Source organism: Protopterus annectens, chromosome 1.part2 (assembly GCF_019279795.1).
Source record: "Protopterus annectens isolate FY-2018-M chromosome 1.part2, PAN1.0, whole genome shotgun sequence".
Taxonomy (NCBI): Eukaryota; Metazoa; Chordata; order Ceratodontiformes; family Protopteridae; genus Protopterus; species Protopterus annectens.
Window position 1 is genome coordinate 1,217,618,677 of NC_056727.1, and position 20,708 is coordinate 1,217,639,384.

General features: G+C 43.7%; 1 protein-coding gene across 1 annotated transcript in view; it reads right to left on the minus strand.

Annotated features, from left to right (window-relative positions):
• Positions 1 to 20,708, minus strand: part of RPL13A (ribosomal protein L13a) — a 241,291-nt gene that overhangs the window by 177,242 nt on the left and 43,341 nt on the right. The window contains exon 3 of the mRNA XM_044060076.1: positions 9,868 to 9,933. Coding sequence (XP_043916011.1) covers positions 9,868 to 9,933 — 66 coding nt within the window. The remainder of the gene's footprint in view (positions 1 to 9,867; positions 9,934 to 20,708) is intronic.

Here is a 20,708-nt window from a genome sequence, read left to right on the forward strand (position 1 = left end):
CAGTTGAATACAGCAAGTTCTTAGCCGGCCAAAGCTGAGGTTTTACTCTTCTCCTGCCTCCTATATCTACCCCAATTATTACTTCTAACAAATACTTTCTCACTCTTTCTTCTCTTCCCCTCCTCCTCCTCTATCCACTATTTGAACTTTCACTCAAAAATTTGCTTTATGGCTAAATAATGAACTATCACCCTTATAATGTTAGCACATTTCAATGCTACATAATATTGTATTTAATCTAATATGTTCATAGGTAGTTACTAGACTATCGGCCTAAGTAAGCCTAGCCAACAAGTTTCCCTGGCTCATGCCACCCAAGAAAGTTATTTTCCTGTGCCACTGTCTAGCAGAGCCAGAGAAGCGATTCCCAGGGTATATTTTCTTATCTCCCATCCACTCAAATGATTTTTCTTGAAAAATGCTAGTGAGGAACTTTGCTTGACATAGATGGGTAGCTTGTTTCAGAGTATGGGAAGTCTCAGAGACAAGAATCTCTCTCTCTCCAGCATGTCCTGTTTATTGTGGTGACCAGGTTTAGGTCCCTAGAGCATGAAGCTCAGAGGGATTGGGATTTTTTTAGGTGTACCATGTCCAACAGCTCTGGGTTTGACACAGCTTTATACGTTAGGCAGAAATCACCTCGGAGTAGGCAATATGCTCCTGAGTAAAGCTGGAATTTTAGATGGTCAGTGTAGGGCATCTGTTTGAGGCCAGTAATCCTCTGTGAGGTACTTCTGCAGCCTTTCCAGCTGCTGCAAATGTCTTGTGAGGTACATTCCAAAAGGGGCATTATACTTTATATACAATAGAGTCTGAGTGTCAAGTAAAGGGGAACAATTACCTCTTTTTCCTGGATGAGAACCCTTTTGCGATTAGGTGTGCCACATAGGACTTCCTGACTACTGTAGCGATGTGATCAAAGGAGAGACTACTGTCCACCTGGGTCCCAAGGTCTCATCACACATTCGGTGTTAAGTAGACTACCACCTATGTGGTAGCTCGGTTCCACTTCATATCGAAATTTCATTTAATCGAAATTCAAATAGAGACCAAATAGTCAAAAACTCATTTATCCAAAAACTCAATCGAATCTCAAATCATTTTAAACCATAAAAGCAACTAGAAATAACATCCCAGACACTGTTTACTACGTTTACGCAGGGGGGCAAGCCCTCCTGCACCCCCTATGTGACGACACTGGTATATTTAATTACGGGGTGTGGGGGCAACTCCAAGGTCACACTATAGTGGACCTTGGAGTTGGTATATTTAATTACAGGGGTGTGGGGGTTCCCACATGGGGGGTGCAGGGGGGCTTGCCCCCCTGCATAAACGTAGTAAAAACTTTGTGGAATGCTATTTCTAGTTGCTTTATAGTTTAATGATTTGAGATTCGAGGATACGAGTTTGACAAAATGAGTTTGACGATTTGGTCTCTATTTGAATTTCGATGATATGAAGTGGAACCGGTAGCTCACGGGTACAGAGTTTTTACCAAAGGGGATGACAATGCACTTTTTGGCATCGAGCTTGAGGCCATGGCTCTAACACCAGGCATGTCTCAGTGAGGCCCTTCTGTAGGATGTCCACATCATTTGGGGAAGACTATGGCTCCTAGTTTGCAGTCATCTGCGAACTTGGTTAGCCAGAGACCTTCTGTCTTAGCTTGTACTTCAGAGAAGTAGATACCAAACAGGAGAGGTCCCAGGACTGAACCCTGTGGTACCCCACTTGTCACTGGTTTGATGTCAGATTTGGAGTCTGCAACTTTTACAGTGAGGGTTCTGTCATTGAGTCAGTTGGCAACTCATCTTGTGACATAGGGATTTATATCTAGTTTAGTGAGTTTAGCTATAATTTCAGATTGGGGGATGGTGTAAAAAGCCTTGGCGAGGTCAAGATAGGCTGTGTGAACCACCTTAGCCTCATCGGCTGCCTCAGAGAAGTCGATTAGGTTCAGGATGCATGATCTGCCTTTCACAAACTCGAACTGGGTGGGGTCCAGAGTTTGGAGGTTACAAAGGTCTTTGTTTAGGAGTTCCTTGATGATACGTTCCATGGCCTTGCAGACCAAGCTCATCAGGCTAATAGGACGATAGTTCCCGGGATCAGTGGTGGCTCCCCCTTTGTGGAGTGGGATAACTGTTGCTATGCACCATTCAGTGGGCACAAAGCCTGATGGGAGGCTATGACTGAACAGGATGCTTAAATGGGGAGCCAGTTTGTTCTGATGTTCGTGTAAAATGCAGCCTGGGATGTTGTCCAGTCCCATGGAAGCTGTGTTTTTGGCTTTAGAGAGAGTGCAGCTTTTACCCGTGTAGTTGTGATTACAGGGATTCTGCATTTTTCCTGTATAGATATAGGCCTTTTAGGGTGTGAGAGGCACTGAACCTATCTGCCAGAATGTTGGCAATATCAGTTGGTTCTGTAATTTTCATGCCATTGTGCTGCAACTCAGAGCAGATCTGGGTGTTGCCATTGAGATTCTTGACATACCTATAGAATGCTTTGTGGTTGTCCTTAGAATCAGTGGCGATTCTGCTTTCATAGCTAGCTTTGGAGGCTCTTGTAAGGGATCTCAGCGTCTTACTGAGGCTGACCAGGGAGCTCCACCACTCATGGGATTTGACTCTTTTGCAACAGTTTCTTCCTTCTGTTGTAGTTTATGGCAGGGGACCACCAGATTGGCTTCCTTATTTTGGAGGATAGCTTCTTGGTCCTGTTTGGGATAGCACGATCCATGCACTCATGTAAGTGCTTATAGAGTGCACTTGTGTAGGATTCAGCAGTTGTAACTGTATTGGCCGTCTGCATGGGTGTCATGAAGTTCGCCACTTCTGTCTTAAGAAGCATGAAGTTGGCTATGAAGAATTTTCTTTACCATGGTTTTCTTAATGTGGGGTGGGATGTGGATATCCAGGGTGATTAGCTTATGGTCGGATCTGACCAACAAGGAGTTGACTTTGGGTGTGGAGCACCACTCATGTTGGTAATTACTAGGTCTAGGATATTGTTGCCCTTGGTGGGGGTGTGGATAAGTTGATCCAGGGCACTGGAATTTAGGAATTTCAGAAAGCATTGAGCGAAGGAGTTGGTACACTAGTAGTTCTCCCAGTTAATGGTAGGGTAGTTGAAATCGCCCATTATCAGGGTGTTTGAGCCCTAATATTTTCCAGTATAATCAAAAAAAGAGTGGGAATGCTGGGGCATGATGGGGGATCTGTAGCAAGCTACAATTTGGATTGCAGTTTTGCCCAGAGTTAGTTGCACTTAGATAGCCTCGGATGCGTTATGCTGAGCAACTAGCCTGGAGGTGTGGATATCCTTAATGAATATGGGCACACCTCCGCCTTTGATGTTCGGTCCAGGTTGCATGGCCGAAAAGTGTGGTACGAGTTATAGCCTGGTAGTGCAGGGGTGCTCTTTGGCGCCTTGAACCAGGTCTCAGTCACTGCACAGGTATCTATGTTCTCCATTTTAAAGGAGTGCCTTGAGTGAGTGCATTTTGAGATTTAGATTTCTGGCATAGAATAGCATTACCCTCAGTTTTTGCTTCGCTGTTCCTGTTGCATTTGAAACAGGTCTAAAAAAGGCACTACAGGGGCGGCAAGAGCCTTAGCCAGTATCCGGAATCCTATGGGCGACAGGTGCAGGCCATCTCTGGCAAAGCATCATGGTCTGTCGACCATGTCGTCCCAGGCAGACAGATACTGGATCTGCTTAGAATGACACCAGAAGCTTAGCCAATTCTTGAAGTCAATCATTTTTGTCCTTGTACTGCGGCATCATTCTGGGCGATGGCAGAATGCTACTCAGGGTTAGCGTCATACCTCCATGGGCTACAAGATCGGAGAGCTCTTCCATGTCTCTTTCTATGTAGTCCAGGGAGACGTGTCTCAGGTCATTGTCTCAGGTCATTCACACCACCATGGACAATGACAGAGTCCTATTTGTACTTGCTGTGGAGTGACCTGAGTGCATGGGTTGCGTGGCAGATCCTGGCACCTGACAGGCAGCTGACCGTAACCTTCTCCTTGTTTAGCCTGGTGAGTGGGACTTCATTTAAGTTTTGGATTTTTCCTGGTATATTGATTGATTTTCTTAGTATATTTTATTTTTTTATTTATTTTCCCTTTGTTTACCAGGTTAGTCCGGCTGGACACAAGATGACCGTTTTCAGTGGAGGCTGAGGGAGAAAATCTCCAGATACATAGTAAACAATTATAAAAAATAATAAAAATAAATTATACAAACAGCTATTTTGTACAAAGAGCATAGAAAATATAAAAGGAGTAAAATCAGAGTTTTACAATTGATGCAGCATACACAGTGGTTAGAATATTGAGAAACAATTAAACAAGATAATATACAACAAATATACAACTGCAGGAACAAATTCAAAAAGAAGTTTCCATAGACAAACAAGGTCATAAACTAGAAAGCATAACTACATTGATGTGATTTATATTGCATTTTATCTTGTTTTAATGATGGTGTGTGTATTATTGTACATGTCATATGTGCACAAATATTTGCATTAATCATGTATTTACAGTATAGTAACAAAGTACTGGGTCACATCAGAGGCTTGGAAGGTCATTGTTAAGAAACTTGAGAAACTGTTTTAAAGCTTGGCATTGAAAACCATAAGTTCAGGTTATGCTACAAGAGAATAACTATGTAAAGATAACCATGTCAGCAGCCAGAACGCACTATAAACTGAATGTTTTACTGTGCACATGAAGAAATGGATAGATTGGTCCAAACTCTGGACTGATGTGTGTGTTTTTTTTTTTTATTATTATTATTCCTGGGGAAATGCTATTCAGAAATGGAGACATATATAAAGGAACAGTTTTAGTGGCACACCAGGCTGCGATTTTTTGATGTCTATTATCATGCAAAGTTGACTAAATAGCTGAATCTAGTAAAGCTGGAAATGTGAGACTGTAGCCCACTGAAGGAGGGGAGATGGGAGGAATAACTTGGCCAGGAATTGAAACTTGCAAAACTGCTCCTTGTGAAAAGTTTTTTTTAGCTCAGTAATTTGACACTTTTGCAAGTTTCTTTCAGAGAATGTGTAGTGCATCAATCGGAACAACCTTTGTAAAACTCAGCACATACCAGTCAATGACACATGAGCTGCAGACTCTCAAACTTATGCCAAGTGAATGGAAGTAGTCGGACAACAAATGTTAGGGCTATTTGTTCTCGCAGTCTGTGCATTGAGACAGATTTAGTTTTCCAAAGGAATCACAATGTCTGCCCCCATGAGGGCAGACAAGAGTAAAAAAAATAAAATTAGGAAAGAGCACTTTTGCTGCAGGCAGCTTTAGGAAGTGCAGTAAATCATGGCAAGATAAAAATGTTTTTTCCCATCGTTTGCCCGTAGTGGTCCTTTAAGTATCGAAGAATCAGAGGTAAATTGTGCCCATCCCTCGAGTTTGGTTCCAGGAACAGAATCTTTTCCATTTTTCTGTATAACATTTTCTAGTACTAGGCCTCCTTGCCTCCAAAATGACATCCAACACTTGTTTACTGAGGGATGGTAACAGACAGGTCAAGTAATTAGCCAGGCTGCCAGGTTCAGGGTTTGAAGTGGAGGATGCAGTATCTGGCCCTCCTGTTGGGGCAGCAGGGTAGGGGTCTGAGGCAGGTGCCATGGTGCCAGCAGTGACACTGCACAAGAGGGGGTACCAATGTTGGCTTGGCCAATCTGGTGCAATCAGTATTGTCCTTGGTTTGCCCCACTTGATCTTGAGTAATACTTTGGAGAGAAACAGGAAGATAGGCATAAACTGATGGATTTTTCCAGTTGAAGGACAGAGCATCCACTTTCCAAGCTTGTTTGTGGGGAGTCCTTGTGCAGAATTTGTCCAATTGGTAGTTCTGGGGGGAGGCAAACAGGTCTGTATCTGAGCTCCTCCCATTTGTTTCTCAACATGTTGAAAGTCTTTGGTTCTAGTTTCCACTCGTGTGGGTCCAAGAGATTTCTACTTAGTTTGTCTGCCAGTGTATTTAGCTTTCATGGCAGGAATTGCACCTGCAGATGCACTTGGTAGCTCAAGGCTGTGTTCCACAGAGCCATGGCTAGTCTGCAGAGGTGGTATGAATGGGTATCCCCCCTGCTTATGTACCACAACAGTGGTGTTGTCCGTCCATCCCATTAATTGTCCTGAAAGAATGTGGTCCTTGAAGGCTGTCTGAGCATTCTGTACAGCTAACATTTCTTTTTGATCGATATGCAAGTGCATTTGACTTGGGTTCCATCTGCCCTGAATGCACTTCCCTGCCAGGTGAGCCCCCCAAGCATATAGTCTGATGAGTTTGTTAGGGTTTGGGTGGCAGGGGGTAGAGTGAATGGTAGTCCCTTGTTTTGGTGGCAGGCCTCTGCCCAAAGGAACTGTAGGCAAGGTATGATAGGGATCATTGCTTCTAGATCCTGAGAATGTTGACACCATAGGCGTTTTACGTACCATTGCAGTTTCCTCATATGCAGTCTTGCATATGAATTAGGAGAATGCAAGAGGCCATGAACCCCAAGACTTGCAGTACTTGCCTTGCAGATAGCAGGGTTTTGTAGCCATTAGTTTGAAGTAGACTGTCAAATGAACTGGTTTCTCTGGCATGAGGAAAGCCATCTGGGAAGTTATGTTCAAGCTTGCTCCCAGGAATATAATTTGTTGACAGGGTACAAGATGAGATTTCTTTTCGTTTATGGTGTACCCCAGACAAGTTAGCATCTTTTTTTTTTTTACAAATGCCACAGGATTCAAAAGTATGTCCTGGCTTTCTGCCTGAATTAAGACAACCGTCCAGGTATGGGTATATCTGAATATTTCTTTGCTTGCAAAATGCAATGACTGGAGCTAGGCACTTTGTGAATACCCTGGGCGCAGTAGATAAGCCAAAGGGCAGTGCAGAGAACTGCTAGTGCATGTAGCCTACTTTTAAGCATAGGTATCTTCTGCAAGATTGGGATGCGCATGTAGGCGTCCTTTAAATCCAGTGTGGTCAACCAGGCATCCTTGCCTAGCATAGGAAGCAACTGGTGAAGAGTTAGCATCTTAAATTTTGGGATCACCAAAAAGGTATTTAGGAAAGAAAAGGTCCAGGATAGGACACCACGAGTTGTCTTTTCTGGGTACCACGAAAAGTCTCGAGTTGAAACCTTGCCCCTTTTCCTCTTCTCGTACAGGCTGAATAGCTTTTATGCTTAAGAGTGAGTACTTGCTTTTGAGCCTCTGCCCACTGATTTGGGGTTGGCAACATGGGGAAGTGAAACCTGTATCCTTGGGAAGCTATATTTAAAACCTATTTGTCCTGGGTAATTAGTTTCCAGTTTGTCTGCAGAGCAATCTCCCCCCCTAAAGATGTCGTCAGTTGAGAAGTGCTTGGAAGTTTAAGACAGTTTACCATTGGGGGGGGGGGGGGGGGTTGGAGTCTTACTACTCCCCGATTTGGAAGTGGGAGCCCCCCATTACTTAGTCCTGTGCATACCTTGGGACCGAAGCCTGGGTGTTCTGCTGGTTCTGTTTTTAGACTGAGAAGACCTGGAAGAGGCAGGAAAGGACCAACTCTTTGAGGGCCAATGCCTACTAAATCTTGGAGGCTGTACCTGTGGGATACCTTCAACAGTTTGAATAGATTTAGCTTTTCCTCCACCTTTTTAAGTACTTCTGCTTTGCAAAACTGGCGGGTCCTGATTTAAGGGAGCATCCAGTAATTTAGCTTTAACATGATCTGGCAAAGATTGCTCCTTAAGTCAAGCATGCCTTCTAAGTACAGACCCAGTGACAGCAGCCCTACAAGATGCCTCTAGTGAATCAAAACCACATTACAAAGTATGGTTTTCCAACTTGTTCAGCAGAATGCATTAAATCCTGTAAATCCTTATTTTCAGCACAGTCTGAAATCATTTTCTGTTTAAGCAATCCAATATGCTGCTGATACTTTAACATATGAAACTGGCAGTTTAAGGCCCTAATGGCCAAGTTTGCAGGTGTATACCTTCTTACCCCATCTATCCAGCACCCTGGAATCTATCAGAGGGGGTAGGATTTTTGGCAATAGTAGCCTCAATGCCCTTGGGTCACTGAAATGGTCTTAGGACCCGCAGTAGGATTTTTAAAAAGGAACTTGAGAGTCCGGAACCCTGTAATATCCATCAGGTTTTCTGGGAGCAGGAGGTAGAGAGTCAGGGGACAAGCTAGATTCCAAAAAGGCATCAAACAGTGTCCAGTACAGGGGTGATAATAAAGGCCTGTGTTGGGGCAGGAGTAAGAACTCCCTAAGCCTCTTTTTAGAATCAGAGTAATCCTGACTTTCCCAGCGAAAATGCTCCCTATGAGTATGCAAAGTTTCACCAAGAGAGAAATCCTCTGGGAGGTGAGGCAGAGGGAAGAAAGTTCTCTGCATCAGAATCCTCATAGGTAGATGAGGATAAATCCTGGCCATCAGAGGAAACAAATTTCAGAATCCTGATCTGAAGTATCATAAGCAAATTCAGTCCTAGGTCTCAGACAGGGAAGGTTGGCTTCCTCCGTTTAAAGTAATAAGGTATTCAGCCATTCTTATTTTGTTTTTCAGGCATAGAAGACTGACCACGCAGTCTTGAGCGTCAGTTTTCTAGGCACGGTTAGAGTTTTAGGCCTTGAAGATGGCGGTTTAATATGCAAGTCAGTAGGCCTGAATACACCCTCAGAAGCTGGTGCCTGCACAGCGGCTCCAGACCCATCCAAAGTAGAGACATCCACAGGTTCCATAGTTGAAGCATCTTGCGGCAAATGGGTCTCAGTAGAGGGTTGCGAATCTGAAGAAGTGGGTATCGGGGGCTGCAAAAGCGTCTGAGTACAGGTGAACTGGCAACTAGCTTGAGAGTCATTAGCTTCTTTTGGACCATGCGGCCTGTCTTTATCTTTGGGTTTTTTTCGGAATGTCTGTAGTCAGATGGCTTATCGAAGACACATCTGGATAATTGAATAGAGTCCCAAAATATTTAGAAGCGTAAATATACAGACGATAAATAGTTGTTTAAATAAGGCACAAAACCAACAGCGAGGTACGTTGTGGTCAGGGCCTAGGCAAGGAATACAGTATAAATGAAAATCTTTGTGAGGTATTTGCTTTCCACAAGAAATAGTATTGACATCTGTTTAGAGCAAGAGAAAAAAAAAAAGTTTTCCCAACGGGGTACTTAGCTTTAAATGAAGACTTTGGTTCCGAAACTCAAACGAAAATTCCAGGAGTCTGCCGACCGGCACTTGCAAACTGCTTTGGGCACCACACAGCAAAAAAGACTTGATATAATGGCGTCGGCTGCATGCTTTATACCCATGACTACATGACATCATGGAAGATGAGACAGCAACTGACGCAGGACCCAAGACTTTGATAATCAGGCCAACTGAGGGATACTGCAAGCAGATAACCCAAATATGATTACTGCAACAGTGAAACACGGAACACATGACCTTTTACATTTAGGACCGCCAATGAGGATTCTGGCTTAAAAGCCAATATAGAACAAAATACTTCTACAAAATTTATGCATGCTCATACTCCAATGACTCTGTGCAAGTAAAAAAAATGCATACAACTTTACAGAACAGTACAAGGGAAAGAATAGCAATTCATATCTACCAATTTGGCATGAATAAGGACTGCGCAACTGCCACAAGAAAGCACTTAAAAGTGCACTTACTCTCAGGTCCCCATGTTTAGAAATTTAAAGTTAGCCTTATGTCTTGCTATGACCACGTCATTCAAGAAAGACGTGAGAAAATCTGAACAAAAAACCTTCTGAAGCTCCTTTATAATGACTTGGCAAAAACGTCAAAATTCAAACAGGTACATCTGGCAACTCACATTTATTGCGATAAAAGTTGCCGGAAATGTTGATGCCTTCACATCTCACGACGACAACTTTGTGTCCTAAACAGAAACAGGAATAAAAATATTAATACAAAATTACAGCACAGACAATTTTTTTTAACAGCAACTTGTAGGTTCAAATAAAAATATAAAAAACAGAACTTTTTTTTTCTTTTTGAAATTTGCTAATTAGGCCCAAAATGCTACACCATCCCACACAAATATACCACCCCCATGCAAGTACCCTTTTCAGGGGTGACTTGGTACAGACAAAAATGCAACTGTGACCCTAGGGCAATAACAGACGTCTTTATCAACTGCCACACAAACCATGCACCAGGAGGTAAGTGGATGACCAGAGGAAGCCATGGCCATCCACTAAAAGAACAAACTATGCAATACCTTTTGCTAGACCAATACAAGTTTTACAGTTACTACAATGGACCTAAGAAACCCTTTAGAGAATCCTTCAATTATACAGCCAACAGAACTACCAAAGACAGAAAGTTCAAGTAGACTGGCAGCAGTTCTGACCCCTCAACTGTCCCAAACATGCTCATGCAATTTAACGACAGCTCCAATCTACGGTCTCATAGCCAGCTTTAAAGGTTAACCGCAAGTCTCACACTTGAGCAGACCAGTCTCTTGCAATTTAGGGATGTGAAAGTGGTATGTGGATTACCTGTGGAACACCCAAAAAAAAAAAAAAAAAAAAACCTACACCTGAGTTACTGTCTGGAAAGACAGATCCACCATCAACACTTCTAGGCATTTTACACATCTACAAATCACATTGTCCCAAGTTGTCCAAAATCTGCATTTGATGACACTGTGCCTAGCTTATGTCACACTACAAGGACCCCACATACAAACTACCATTCCAGTTCCTATTAATGAGGTAACCATGCTATACAGAAAAATTAATTTCCATATTTCAGATTATGTTTTGAAAGTAAATTCAGAAGCAAGAGATGCACAGGGCCAAAACACACATGGGGGAGATGCTGTGTACAAGAGGCATGGTTCAAGGCTAAGTATTTCACACAAACAAGTTAAATTTTCTTAAAGAAAAAGAAATTTAGATCCTACCATAAGATGTGCAGATTTGGTTAACAAGCTGAAGGTCTATTGGCCATCAATGTTGCTGAAGTCCAGGTTTGATCACAATCTTTCAGCTGACGGGTGGTGCAGTCAGTTCTAGCATATGCTTTACCTTCAAAGATGTACTGCATTAATTCACAGCGAATGTTTCATGTGTCCCAAGTTCCACATTGATGCTCTACATCACTGCCCACAATAGGTTTGAGAGGCTGACAATTATTGTGGTATGGTAAAGGTCCGCACTGATGCTCTACATCACTGCCCACAATAGGTTTGAGAGGCTGACAATTATTGTGGTATGGTAAAGGTCCGCGTTATGCATTGACCACAAGAGCAAAAGCATGCTCTTAAAAAGAGTTTGGGGAGTGAAACTAGGCCGAGTGCATGAATTGGACATTCATTTGAAACACGGGACCAGTGTGTTTGACCTTAAAACTAGGGAATCACTTTAAGGCAATACTGCAAAGAAGTTGATGGACTTGGCCATGTTTTACTGTAACCAGGAGTTTGTTTAGAAGTGGATGTGGCCTGACTGACATGCCAAATGGCCATGATACTGTATGCAAATGATGCATGACTGGCATGCCATGTAGATTTACTTAACCATCCAGGTGACTTGTTTCTGTAGGGGGGACTGCACCCCCATGAATTACACATGCCAACTCCAAGACTGCACTACATTGAAGAAAAGGGTTACTTGTATGCATCATGTACTGTGCACAGCTATCATCTGCACATCACAGATTTTTGTTTTGCTACTGTTCAGTATAGTTGGGAGAGCTGACCTTTTTCCTCTAGTGTTCATGCAGTTTACAGATCCTGCTATACTTGTAACAAGTTTGCAGGATCTGTACACCTCATGCTCAGAATGCCAGCTGAATCTTTGTCAAAGACAGTACACAGATTTTCATACACCTGGTGCCAACTGCTGGGCAGGGTTTGGACAGGCCTTGCTACGGCACATCCAGGTGGTTAATACAGTAAAACAAAGCCATTGGCTCCACTTCAGTATCTGTAGTTTTAAAACAAATTTGTCTACCACCACTACCAGCTTCATTATAGTGATTACTATTTCGCTCAGACAAAACATTACTGGTTCTTAATTTGTCAAATGTAGCTGAAGCCCTTCCCCATTCTTGCCCATCCTAGCAAAGTTTTACCTCTGACAAGACTGCACTTTTGTTGGTTCTTTTTTGGATGGCCATGGCAAGCACCTTGTTGCACTGGAATGGAAGTGCAATATTAAACCAATAGAGGAATGGACAAATTCTTATTTACTGACTTTACAATTAAAGATCATTGCACATTCACCATAAATACAATTTTCATGGGATGAAGCTATCAAAGCAAAACAGTGTTAGAGGGCTTTTTTTTGGCGGCCGGGGGGGGGGGGGGTACAATCACAGCACCACACCTGATCAATTGTTAGGTTGGAATAGTACACAGTCATAACATAGATTTGGGTTGGCACAGCTAGCAGGCTGTCAGAATCTTCATCTACTTTTTTTCTATTTAGCCAGCACCACGACACAGATTAAATTGTAATTACTGCCCAGATGACCCCAGTTCGATTAGCTGCTTAAGTGCCTTAAGCACAGAGGAGGAGGAATGGGAGTTGAACAATACCCATGAGGAGGAGGAGGAGAAATGGGAGTTGAATACCCATGAGAGGAACAAGGGTAGATCCCAACACAGTTGTTGCTAGTTAGACCCCACAGAACTCCCAAGATCCCCAGTGGTCCAAGATCACCATGAAGTCCAAGAAAGGAGCAGCAGGTAGACCTGGCAACAGAGGCACTGTGATGTTTAGAAAGAAATAAGAAAGGGGGATTAATTTTGGTCACCAATTAACTCCTCAAATTTTTTCTGAGTTGTTATAAGGCAAGTGGTTCTTGAGGTGCATTTACCTTCGCATTCTGTACTTTAAGCACACTAGTTGTCGCCTCACAGTAAGACGCTGTCCGGTTCGATTCTCAACTAGAGCGTCTTCTATGTGGAGATGTGTGAATGGGTGTACCTTCGTTGAAGGTTGTGCGTCAGGGCTGGTAACTCGGCACACAAAAACTACCACCAATCATTAGCGGACCAGAGTTCTGCTGTGGCGACCCCTAACCGGGAAAAGCCGAAAGACACAACACCTTCTGGAGAATTTATTTAATTGGCTACACCACCTCTTTTCTTGGTCACTGGGCCTGAATGAATTGAAAGTTGTATGCAATTATTTGTGGAAACCAGAATTAGTCTCTGGAGCACTGCATACCAAGCTCCCCTTAAAGACAAGTTAAGCCACTAAGTAGCCAAGTTTTACTGCTTAGACTACAACTGCTAGTCCCAATGGCACATTGTCTTCCATGCATGTCTGCTCTGAACATCCATAGGTAGGTACTATGCTATCGGCCCTAGGACCCATACAAGCCTGGCCAAAAAATGTACCCTGGCTTTCGCCACCCAAGAAAATTAATTTTCCTGTGTCCCTGTCGAGCAGAGCCACAGAAGTGATCCCTGGGGGGAATTTCCCATTTCCCATCCAATCAAGATTTTTCTTGAAGAGTGCTAATGAGGAGCTCTGTTTGACATAGGTAGTTTGTTCCAGAGTATGGGAAGTCTTTGGGACAGGAATCTATCCCTCCAGCATGTTCTGTTTATTGTGGTGACGAGGTTAAGGTCCCTAGAGCGTGTAGCTCGTAGGGATTGGGAATTCTTTAAGTGGAGCATGTCCAACAGCTCTGGGTTTGACATAGCTTTGTATGTTAGGCAGAGATCGCCCCCGAGTAGGCGATATGAGATGGAGTAAAGCTGTAGTTTTTTTTGAGACAGTCTGCATAGGACATCTGTTTGAGGCCAGTTATACTCTGAGGTATTTCTGTGGTCTTTCCAGTTGTTGTAGATGTCTTGTGAGGTACATACCAAAAGGGGCGTTGTACTCTATAATGGGTCTAATGAGTGATGAGTAGAGAGGAACAATGACCGCTTTTTCTGGATGAGAATCCTTTTGTGATGAGATGAGCCACGTAGAAGGATTTCCTGACCACTGTGGCGATGTGATTATCAAAGGAAAGACTACTGTCCACCTGTGCCCCAAGGTCTCATCACATTTTCGGCATTAAGTAGACTACCAGCTATGTGGTAGTTCATGGGTACAGAGTTTTTACCAAAGGGGATGACGACACACTTTTTGGCATTGAACTTCAGGCCATGGCTTTGACACCAGGTATCTGTCTCAGTGAGGCCCTTTTGTAGTTTGTCCACATAGTTAGGAGTTTTGATTATGGCTCCTAGTTTGCAGTCATCTGCAAACTTTGTTAGCCAAAGACCTTCTGTGTTGGCCTGCACTTCAGAAAAGTGAATACGAAACAGGAGAGGACCCAGGACTGAACCCTGTGGTACTCCACTTGTCACTGGTCTGATGTCGGATTTGGAATCCGCTACTTTCACAGTGTGGGTTCTGTCCGTGAGCCAGTTGGCAACCCATCTTGTGACGAGATTTATACCTAGTTTAGTGAGCTTATCTATAATTCCAGAATGGGGGATGGTGTCGAAAGCTTTGGCGAGATCTAGATAAGCTGTGTGAACCATTTTACCCTCCTCTATGGTTTTGGTGACTGCTTTAAAGAAGTCAATCAGGTTTAGGAGACATGATCTGCCTTTTACAAATCCAAACTGAGTAGGGTCCAGAGTTTGGAGATTACCAATGTCTTTGTTTATGAGTTCCATGAGGATACGTTCCATGGCCTTGCAGACCAAGCTCGTCAGGCTAATGGGGCAGTAGTTCCCGTCGTGGCTCCCCCTTTGTGGAGTGGGTAACTGTCGCGGTGCGCCATTCAGTGGGTACAAAGCCTGACGTGAGGCTATGATTGAACATGGTACTTGGGTAGGGTGCCAGTTCATTCTGTAGTTCGTGTAGAACACAGCCTGGGATATTGTCAGGCCCCACAGATGCTGTGTTCTTGGCTTTGGAGAGTTTTTTTTTTACCTGTGCAGCCGTGATTATAGGAACTTTGCATTCTTCAGTATAGAGATGGGCCCTCTGGGGGGTTAGAGGGGGGGGTAAAGTTAGCACTGAACCTATCCAATTCATGAAACAATTTAGAAGTACTTTGAGTGTCTAGTTTTGGCTTTAAAACATGGATGTGACAGGACTGTCAGGGAAAGGAACATGCAACTTTTTTAAAACTCTCCTACCTAGATTAAGAATAATATTAAAAACTAAAGCTTTCAATAAAAATTCATTTTAAAATGCTTGGTGTTATTAACCCTGTCAAGGATGGGGAAAAAGTGCAACATGGTGATGTTAGTACTTTGGAATTGACAAAAGGTTAGGCTGAATTCCAGGACAAGGGCAGTCAAAAAAAAAAAATGAATAAGACTGCTGACCAATAAGACGATGGGAGCCACAGAAAATTCTAAACCAGTGTCAAAAATACACAAGACTAATGTGCTGCACTATATTAAAAGTGAGGCAGCCTTGAATTCTTACTCTGACCAGTTGGGCTTCAAGAATGTGAAATGGAACACATCCAGAGCAATGCTAAACTTTTCAAAACAAACTGTGGCTAATGAAAACCAGTGCAAAAATCCAAACTCACCCTTTTAAGGGGTGGATTGTAAGAGGGAGTTCAAGCATACGTTAGAAGTGGAATGGACCGCTCTAACGAGGACAACAGTAAGTGTGTGTGCCCATAGGATTACTTCGGTAGTAAGTGGAGGTCTGGGAAATTGCCTGAACATAAGAAAACTGATGGAAATATAAAATGGTGACAGGTTTGATGTGATCATGACTACCAAGCTGGAAAAGGTTTCAATTGATGCAATAAAGCTAAGCAGGACACTAATTTAAACCATTTATCTATCCTGCTGTAATGTGGACCTTTCTGGTGACAGCAGTCACATTTTATGCTTCCAGATATGGAAAGGCTAAACCTGCATTCATCACTTCACAGGTGAGGTGAACATCTAACCCCCACTTGGCAACATAAAACTGGATGCTTTCCCTTTAAGACAAAGGCAGCAGAACTTAAGCTAAAGTGTAGCTATCATTCAAGTCTTTTGGATTAAGCACTTGGGCTTCAGACCAGTTGTTTTACATTAGGAAGGTTTGTGGCAAGCACTGTGGTGGCAGGACAGGTAGCTTTCATCCTTCTAAGTTGGGAACTGCTGATTGAGAGCCCAGTGTCCAAGTGTATTAGTTCTGGTTTAGGCACTTGGGCTTCAGGCCAGTTATTTTACATTAAGAAGGTTCGTGGTCTGCACTCTTGTGGGAGAAGAGGCTGGACTCTGCCCTTCTGAGCTGGGAATTTCTGGTTAAAGGTTTATAGTGCCTGAATATTTGAACTGTATCTTACTGAAATTGGTTCACCTTGTTTGCTCTAGCATAGACTAGATCCAGGCCTGCTGAATCTAGCTTTGTTTATATGCTTGTTGTTTGTTTGCTTGTTATTTCCCTGGAAGCTAATTCCACCTAATACGCAACTTCTCAGCGCTTCTGTGGATCACTAGTGATATCTGCATTGCTTACTGTACTTATTTCCTTGTTTCACTTGAAAGAAAGTTACTGTTTGTCGTTTTTGCATTTAGTTACTTGCAACACATTGCACTCAAGTTACCTGGCACTTGCTCACTAAAGCAATTATATAAAAGTCAGCACTAAAAATTAAAAGCACTACACCCTCACTCCCCACTGGCCCTTGTTTTCAATTAAGGATTTCCCAATATTATTCTAGCATGTCCAAAGGTCAGTTGTCAATCTCCTCTCCGGTCCAGCTGGTGAATCTGGGAATCTTGAGGCAATGTTATAACTGCCTCATGTACACAGACAACCCTCTCCTCCTCCCACATAACACAAATACTTGCGAGAGATGCAGCTATTTAGCCAAACTGGAAGCTGAGCTCTCTCAACTCAGGACTGGCAAGACCAGACAGGAGGAGAAGGCAACTACACACACCACAAAACCAGCCTCACACAATGCTACCACTCCACTGAATCAAACACAAACACACAAAGACATACTCGGAGGCTCTGAGTAAAAATTTACCTAAACAGCAGAGGCCTCCAAAGCAGACACCCAAACAACTGCTACCTCAAGACATCCCACAAGCAACACATAAACCACAAAAGCAGTGTGCAAAGCAGTCACAGCCCTTAAGGCCAAATACAACACCAAACATACTTGTCATAGGTGACTCCATAGTCAGACACACTGAGGTCCCACTCACCAGGCTGAACAAGGAGAGGGTCACAGTAAGCTGCCTATCGGGCGCTAGAATCCGCCACATAACACAAGCACTCGGGTCACTCCACGGCAAGTACAAATATGACACAGTCATTGTCCATGCTGGTGTGAACGACCTGAGACGTACCTCCCTGGACTACATGAAGAGAGACAGAGGAGTTCTCTGATTATGTAGCCCAGGCAGGTATGACCCTAACCCTGAGCAGTATCCTTCCTTCACCAAGAATGATGCCACAATATAGAGACAAGATGATCAGCTTTAACAATTGGCTTAATGTCTGGTGTCATTCAAAGGGGATCCAGTGTCTGTCTTGCCTGGGATGACATGCTTGACAAGCCACGCTGCTTCGCAAGGGACAGCTTGCACCTGTCACCCCTGGGATTCCGGATATTGGCTAAGGCTCTTGCCACCCCCATAGTGCCTTTTTTAGGCAAGGCTCAAATTCTAAACCTACCACCCTAGAAAACAAAAATGGGAAGAAACCGAGGGTAATGCTGCTCAATGCCAGAAGTCTAAATCTCAAAATGCACGCACTCGAGGCCCTTCTCAGTATGGAGAACATCGATGTCTGTGCTGTAACTGAAACCTGGTTCAAGGCTCCTGAGAGCACCCGGCACTATTAGGTTTTACCTCATATCATGCGTTCCGGCCCCAAAACCCGGACCACACCACAAAAGGAGGGGGTGTATCCATATTCATAAAGGATACCCACACCTCCAGGTTGGTGACAACGCCTAAGCCGGAAACCATCCAGGTGCAACTAACCATAGGCAAAACTGCTCTACAAATTGTAGCATGCTACAGGCCACCCTCTCAAACTCAGGAACCCCACACAGCCTTCCTGAAGACACTGGAGGGTATAAATGTATCTCCAAACACCATCATATTGGGTGACTTCAACTACCCGAATATAGACTGGGAACATTACTCAAGCCCTAACTTTCTAGCCCACTTCATAAATTCAAATGCCATGGAACAGCTAGTCACTGTTCCCACGAGAGGAGAAAATATACTAGATCTCATTGTCACAAACATGGGGACAAAATGCTCCACACCGGAAGTATATCCCTCATTGGTGAGATCTGATCATAAACTAATCTCACTAGAAATCCACATCCCGCCCCCACCCCAAACAAAAAAGACCATAGTGAAGAACTTCTCTAAAGCAAACTTCACACTACTCAAGACTGGTGTAGTATCCTTCAAGGCCCCTGAGCCAGAGGAAACCACAACCCAAGCTGCGGAAGCCCTTACAAATGCCTTGTATGAACACCTCCAGGACTGCATGGATCAGGCAATCCCAAATAAAACCAAGACTCTTTCCACAAAGGGCAAACGTCCAGTCTGGTGGACCCCAGCCATTAACAAACTTTACAATAAGAGGAGAAAGCTATTACATGATAGAACAAAATCCACAAAGGGAAGTCACCCCTGATCATTATTAGTAAAAAAATACGAGCACTCAAAATCAACTAAGGCCAATTTTGAGAGAAAAATTGCCATGGATTCAAAGGACAATCATAAGGCCTTTTTCAGCTATGTTAGGAACCTGGGTGGAAACTCCCAGATATGCTCAGAATTGGTCCAAAATTATACAAAAATCACTGAACCCACAGACATTGCCAACATACTGGCAGACTGGTTCAGTGCAAACTTCACCCCCCTCTCCCCCCCTAAAGGAGAGATAACTATCCCAGCCGAGTGTAGCCTCCCGGACATCTCAAATGCGCAGGTGAAAGCTGCTCTCTCTAAAGCTGAAAACACAGCATCAATGGGACCGGATGGTGTCCCCGGCTGTGTGCTACACAAGCTAAATGAGGAATTAACCCCGCACATAAGGCAGCTGTTTAATCTCAGCCTTACCACAGGATACGTGCCCAAGGAGTGGCGTACGGCAACTGTGGTCCCACTCCACAAAGGCGCCTCACGGACCCTGGTAATTACCGCCCATAAGCTTAACAAGTCTAGTCTGCAAAGCTATGGAGAGGATCATAATGGAGCTCATAAACAAAGATATAGGGGACTTGCAGACATTGGACCCGACCCAGTTTAGCTTTGTCAAGGGAAGATCATACCTTTTGAACTTGGTCGACTTCTTCGAAACAGTCACCAAGGCCATTGATGAGGGAAAGGCAGTCCATACAGCCTACCTTGACCTTGCAAAGGCTTACGACACAATACCCCACTCGGGTATTGTAGAAAAACTTACCAGCTTAAATGTAAACCCATATGTCACAAGATGGGTTGCAAACTGGCTTAAGGACAGAACCCACAGGGTTAGAGTTGCTGGCGCTGTGTCAGACTCCAAGCCGGTTACAAGTGCTGTCCCACAGGGCTCGGTCCTTGGCCCCCTATTGTTTGGCATCTACTTCTCAGAAGTACAGGCCAGCATGGGAGGACTTTGGCTGACAAAGTTTGCAGACGACTGCAAACTGGGCACCATAGTGGAAAGTGCATCGGACACGGAGATCGTTCAGAAGGGACTCACGGAAACAGAAGCTGGTGCCAGAGCCATGGCCTGAAGTTAAACGCCAAAAATGTACAGTCATACCCTTCGGGAAAAACAAGGTAACCCCAAGCTACCATATAGGTGGCAATCCACTAAGCACAGAAGAGGTTATCAGGGACCTGGGGACCCAGGTTGACAGTGGCCTTTCTTTGACACTCACATTGCTAAAGTGGTTAGAAAGACCTTCTACATTGCCCACCTGATCATGAAGGGATTCACATCCAGATCTAGTGAGGTCATTGTTCCCCTGTACTCTTCACTTATCAGACCAATGATAGAGTACAATGCCCCATTCGGGATGTATCTCACCAGACATCTGCAGCAATTGGAGAGACCCCAAAAGTTCCTCACCAAAAGGATAAAGGGACTCCAAAATCTGTCATATGCTGCCAGATTGAAGAAACTCCAGCTCTATTCAGTCGCATACCGTCTGCTCAGAGGTGACATGTGCCTGACATACAAGGCCATGTCCAACCCGGAATTAATGGACATGCTCCACCTCAAAAAATCCAAATCCACCAAAACCACTAGAGCAAGCGACTTAAACCTTAGCACGGATATAAATAGGACGTGCTGGAGGGATAGATTCATCACTCAGAGACTCCCTATGCTGTGGAATAGCCACAAAAATTTGGGCTAGGCTTATAAATGCCTTAGGGCAGATAGCCTAGTATAAACCTATGAACCTAAATGCTGCAAAACTGTCAATGAAGGCTGACCCAAACTGACTGAAATACTCCCTTTTGTGATTTACATGAACTGAAGTATAAAACATCTGTTCTACCAAAACAAAGTTCCCGGCTGAAGTCGTTCTCTCCACCTGCCGGACAGGTGAATTTCTTGGTTTTAGGAACTGCTGAGACATGGAAATTACATTTAACAAGGAAAAGCATCCTTCGAAGCAGAGGATTATAAATGCGAAATAAGGACTAATGGGTGCAAGCACAGAATTTAGGCAATACTGAAGTTACCTGAGCTTGCAGCTTGAACCATA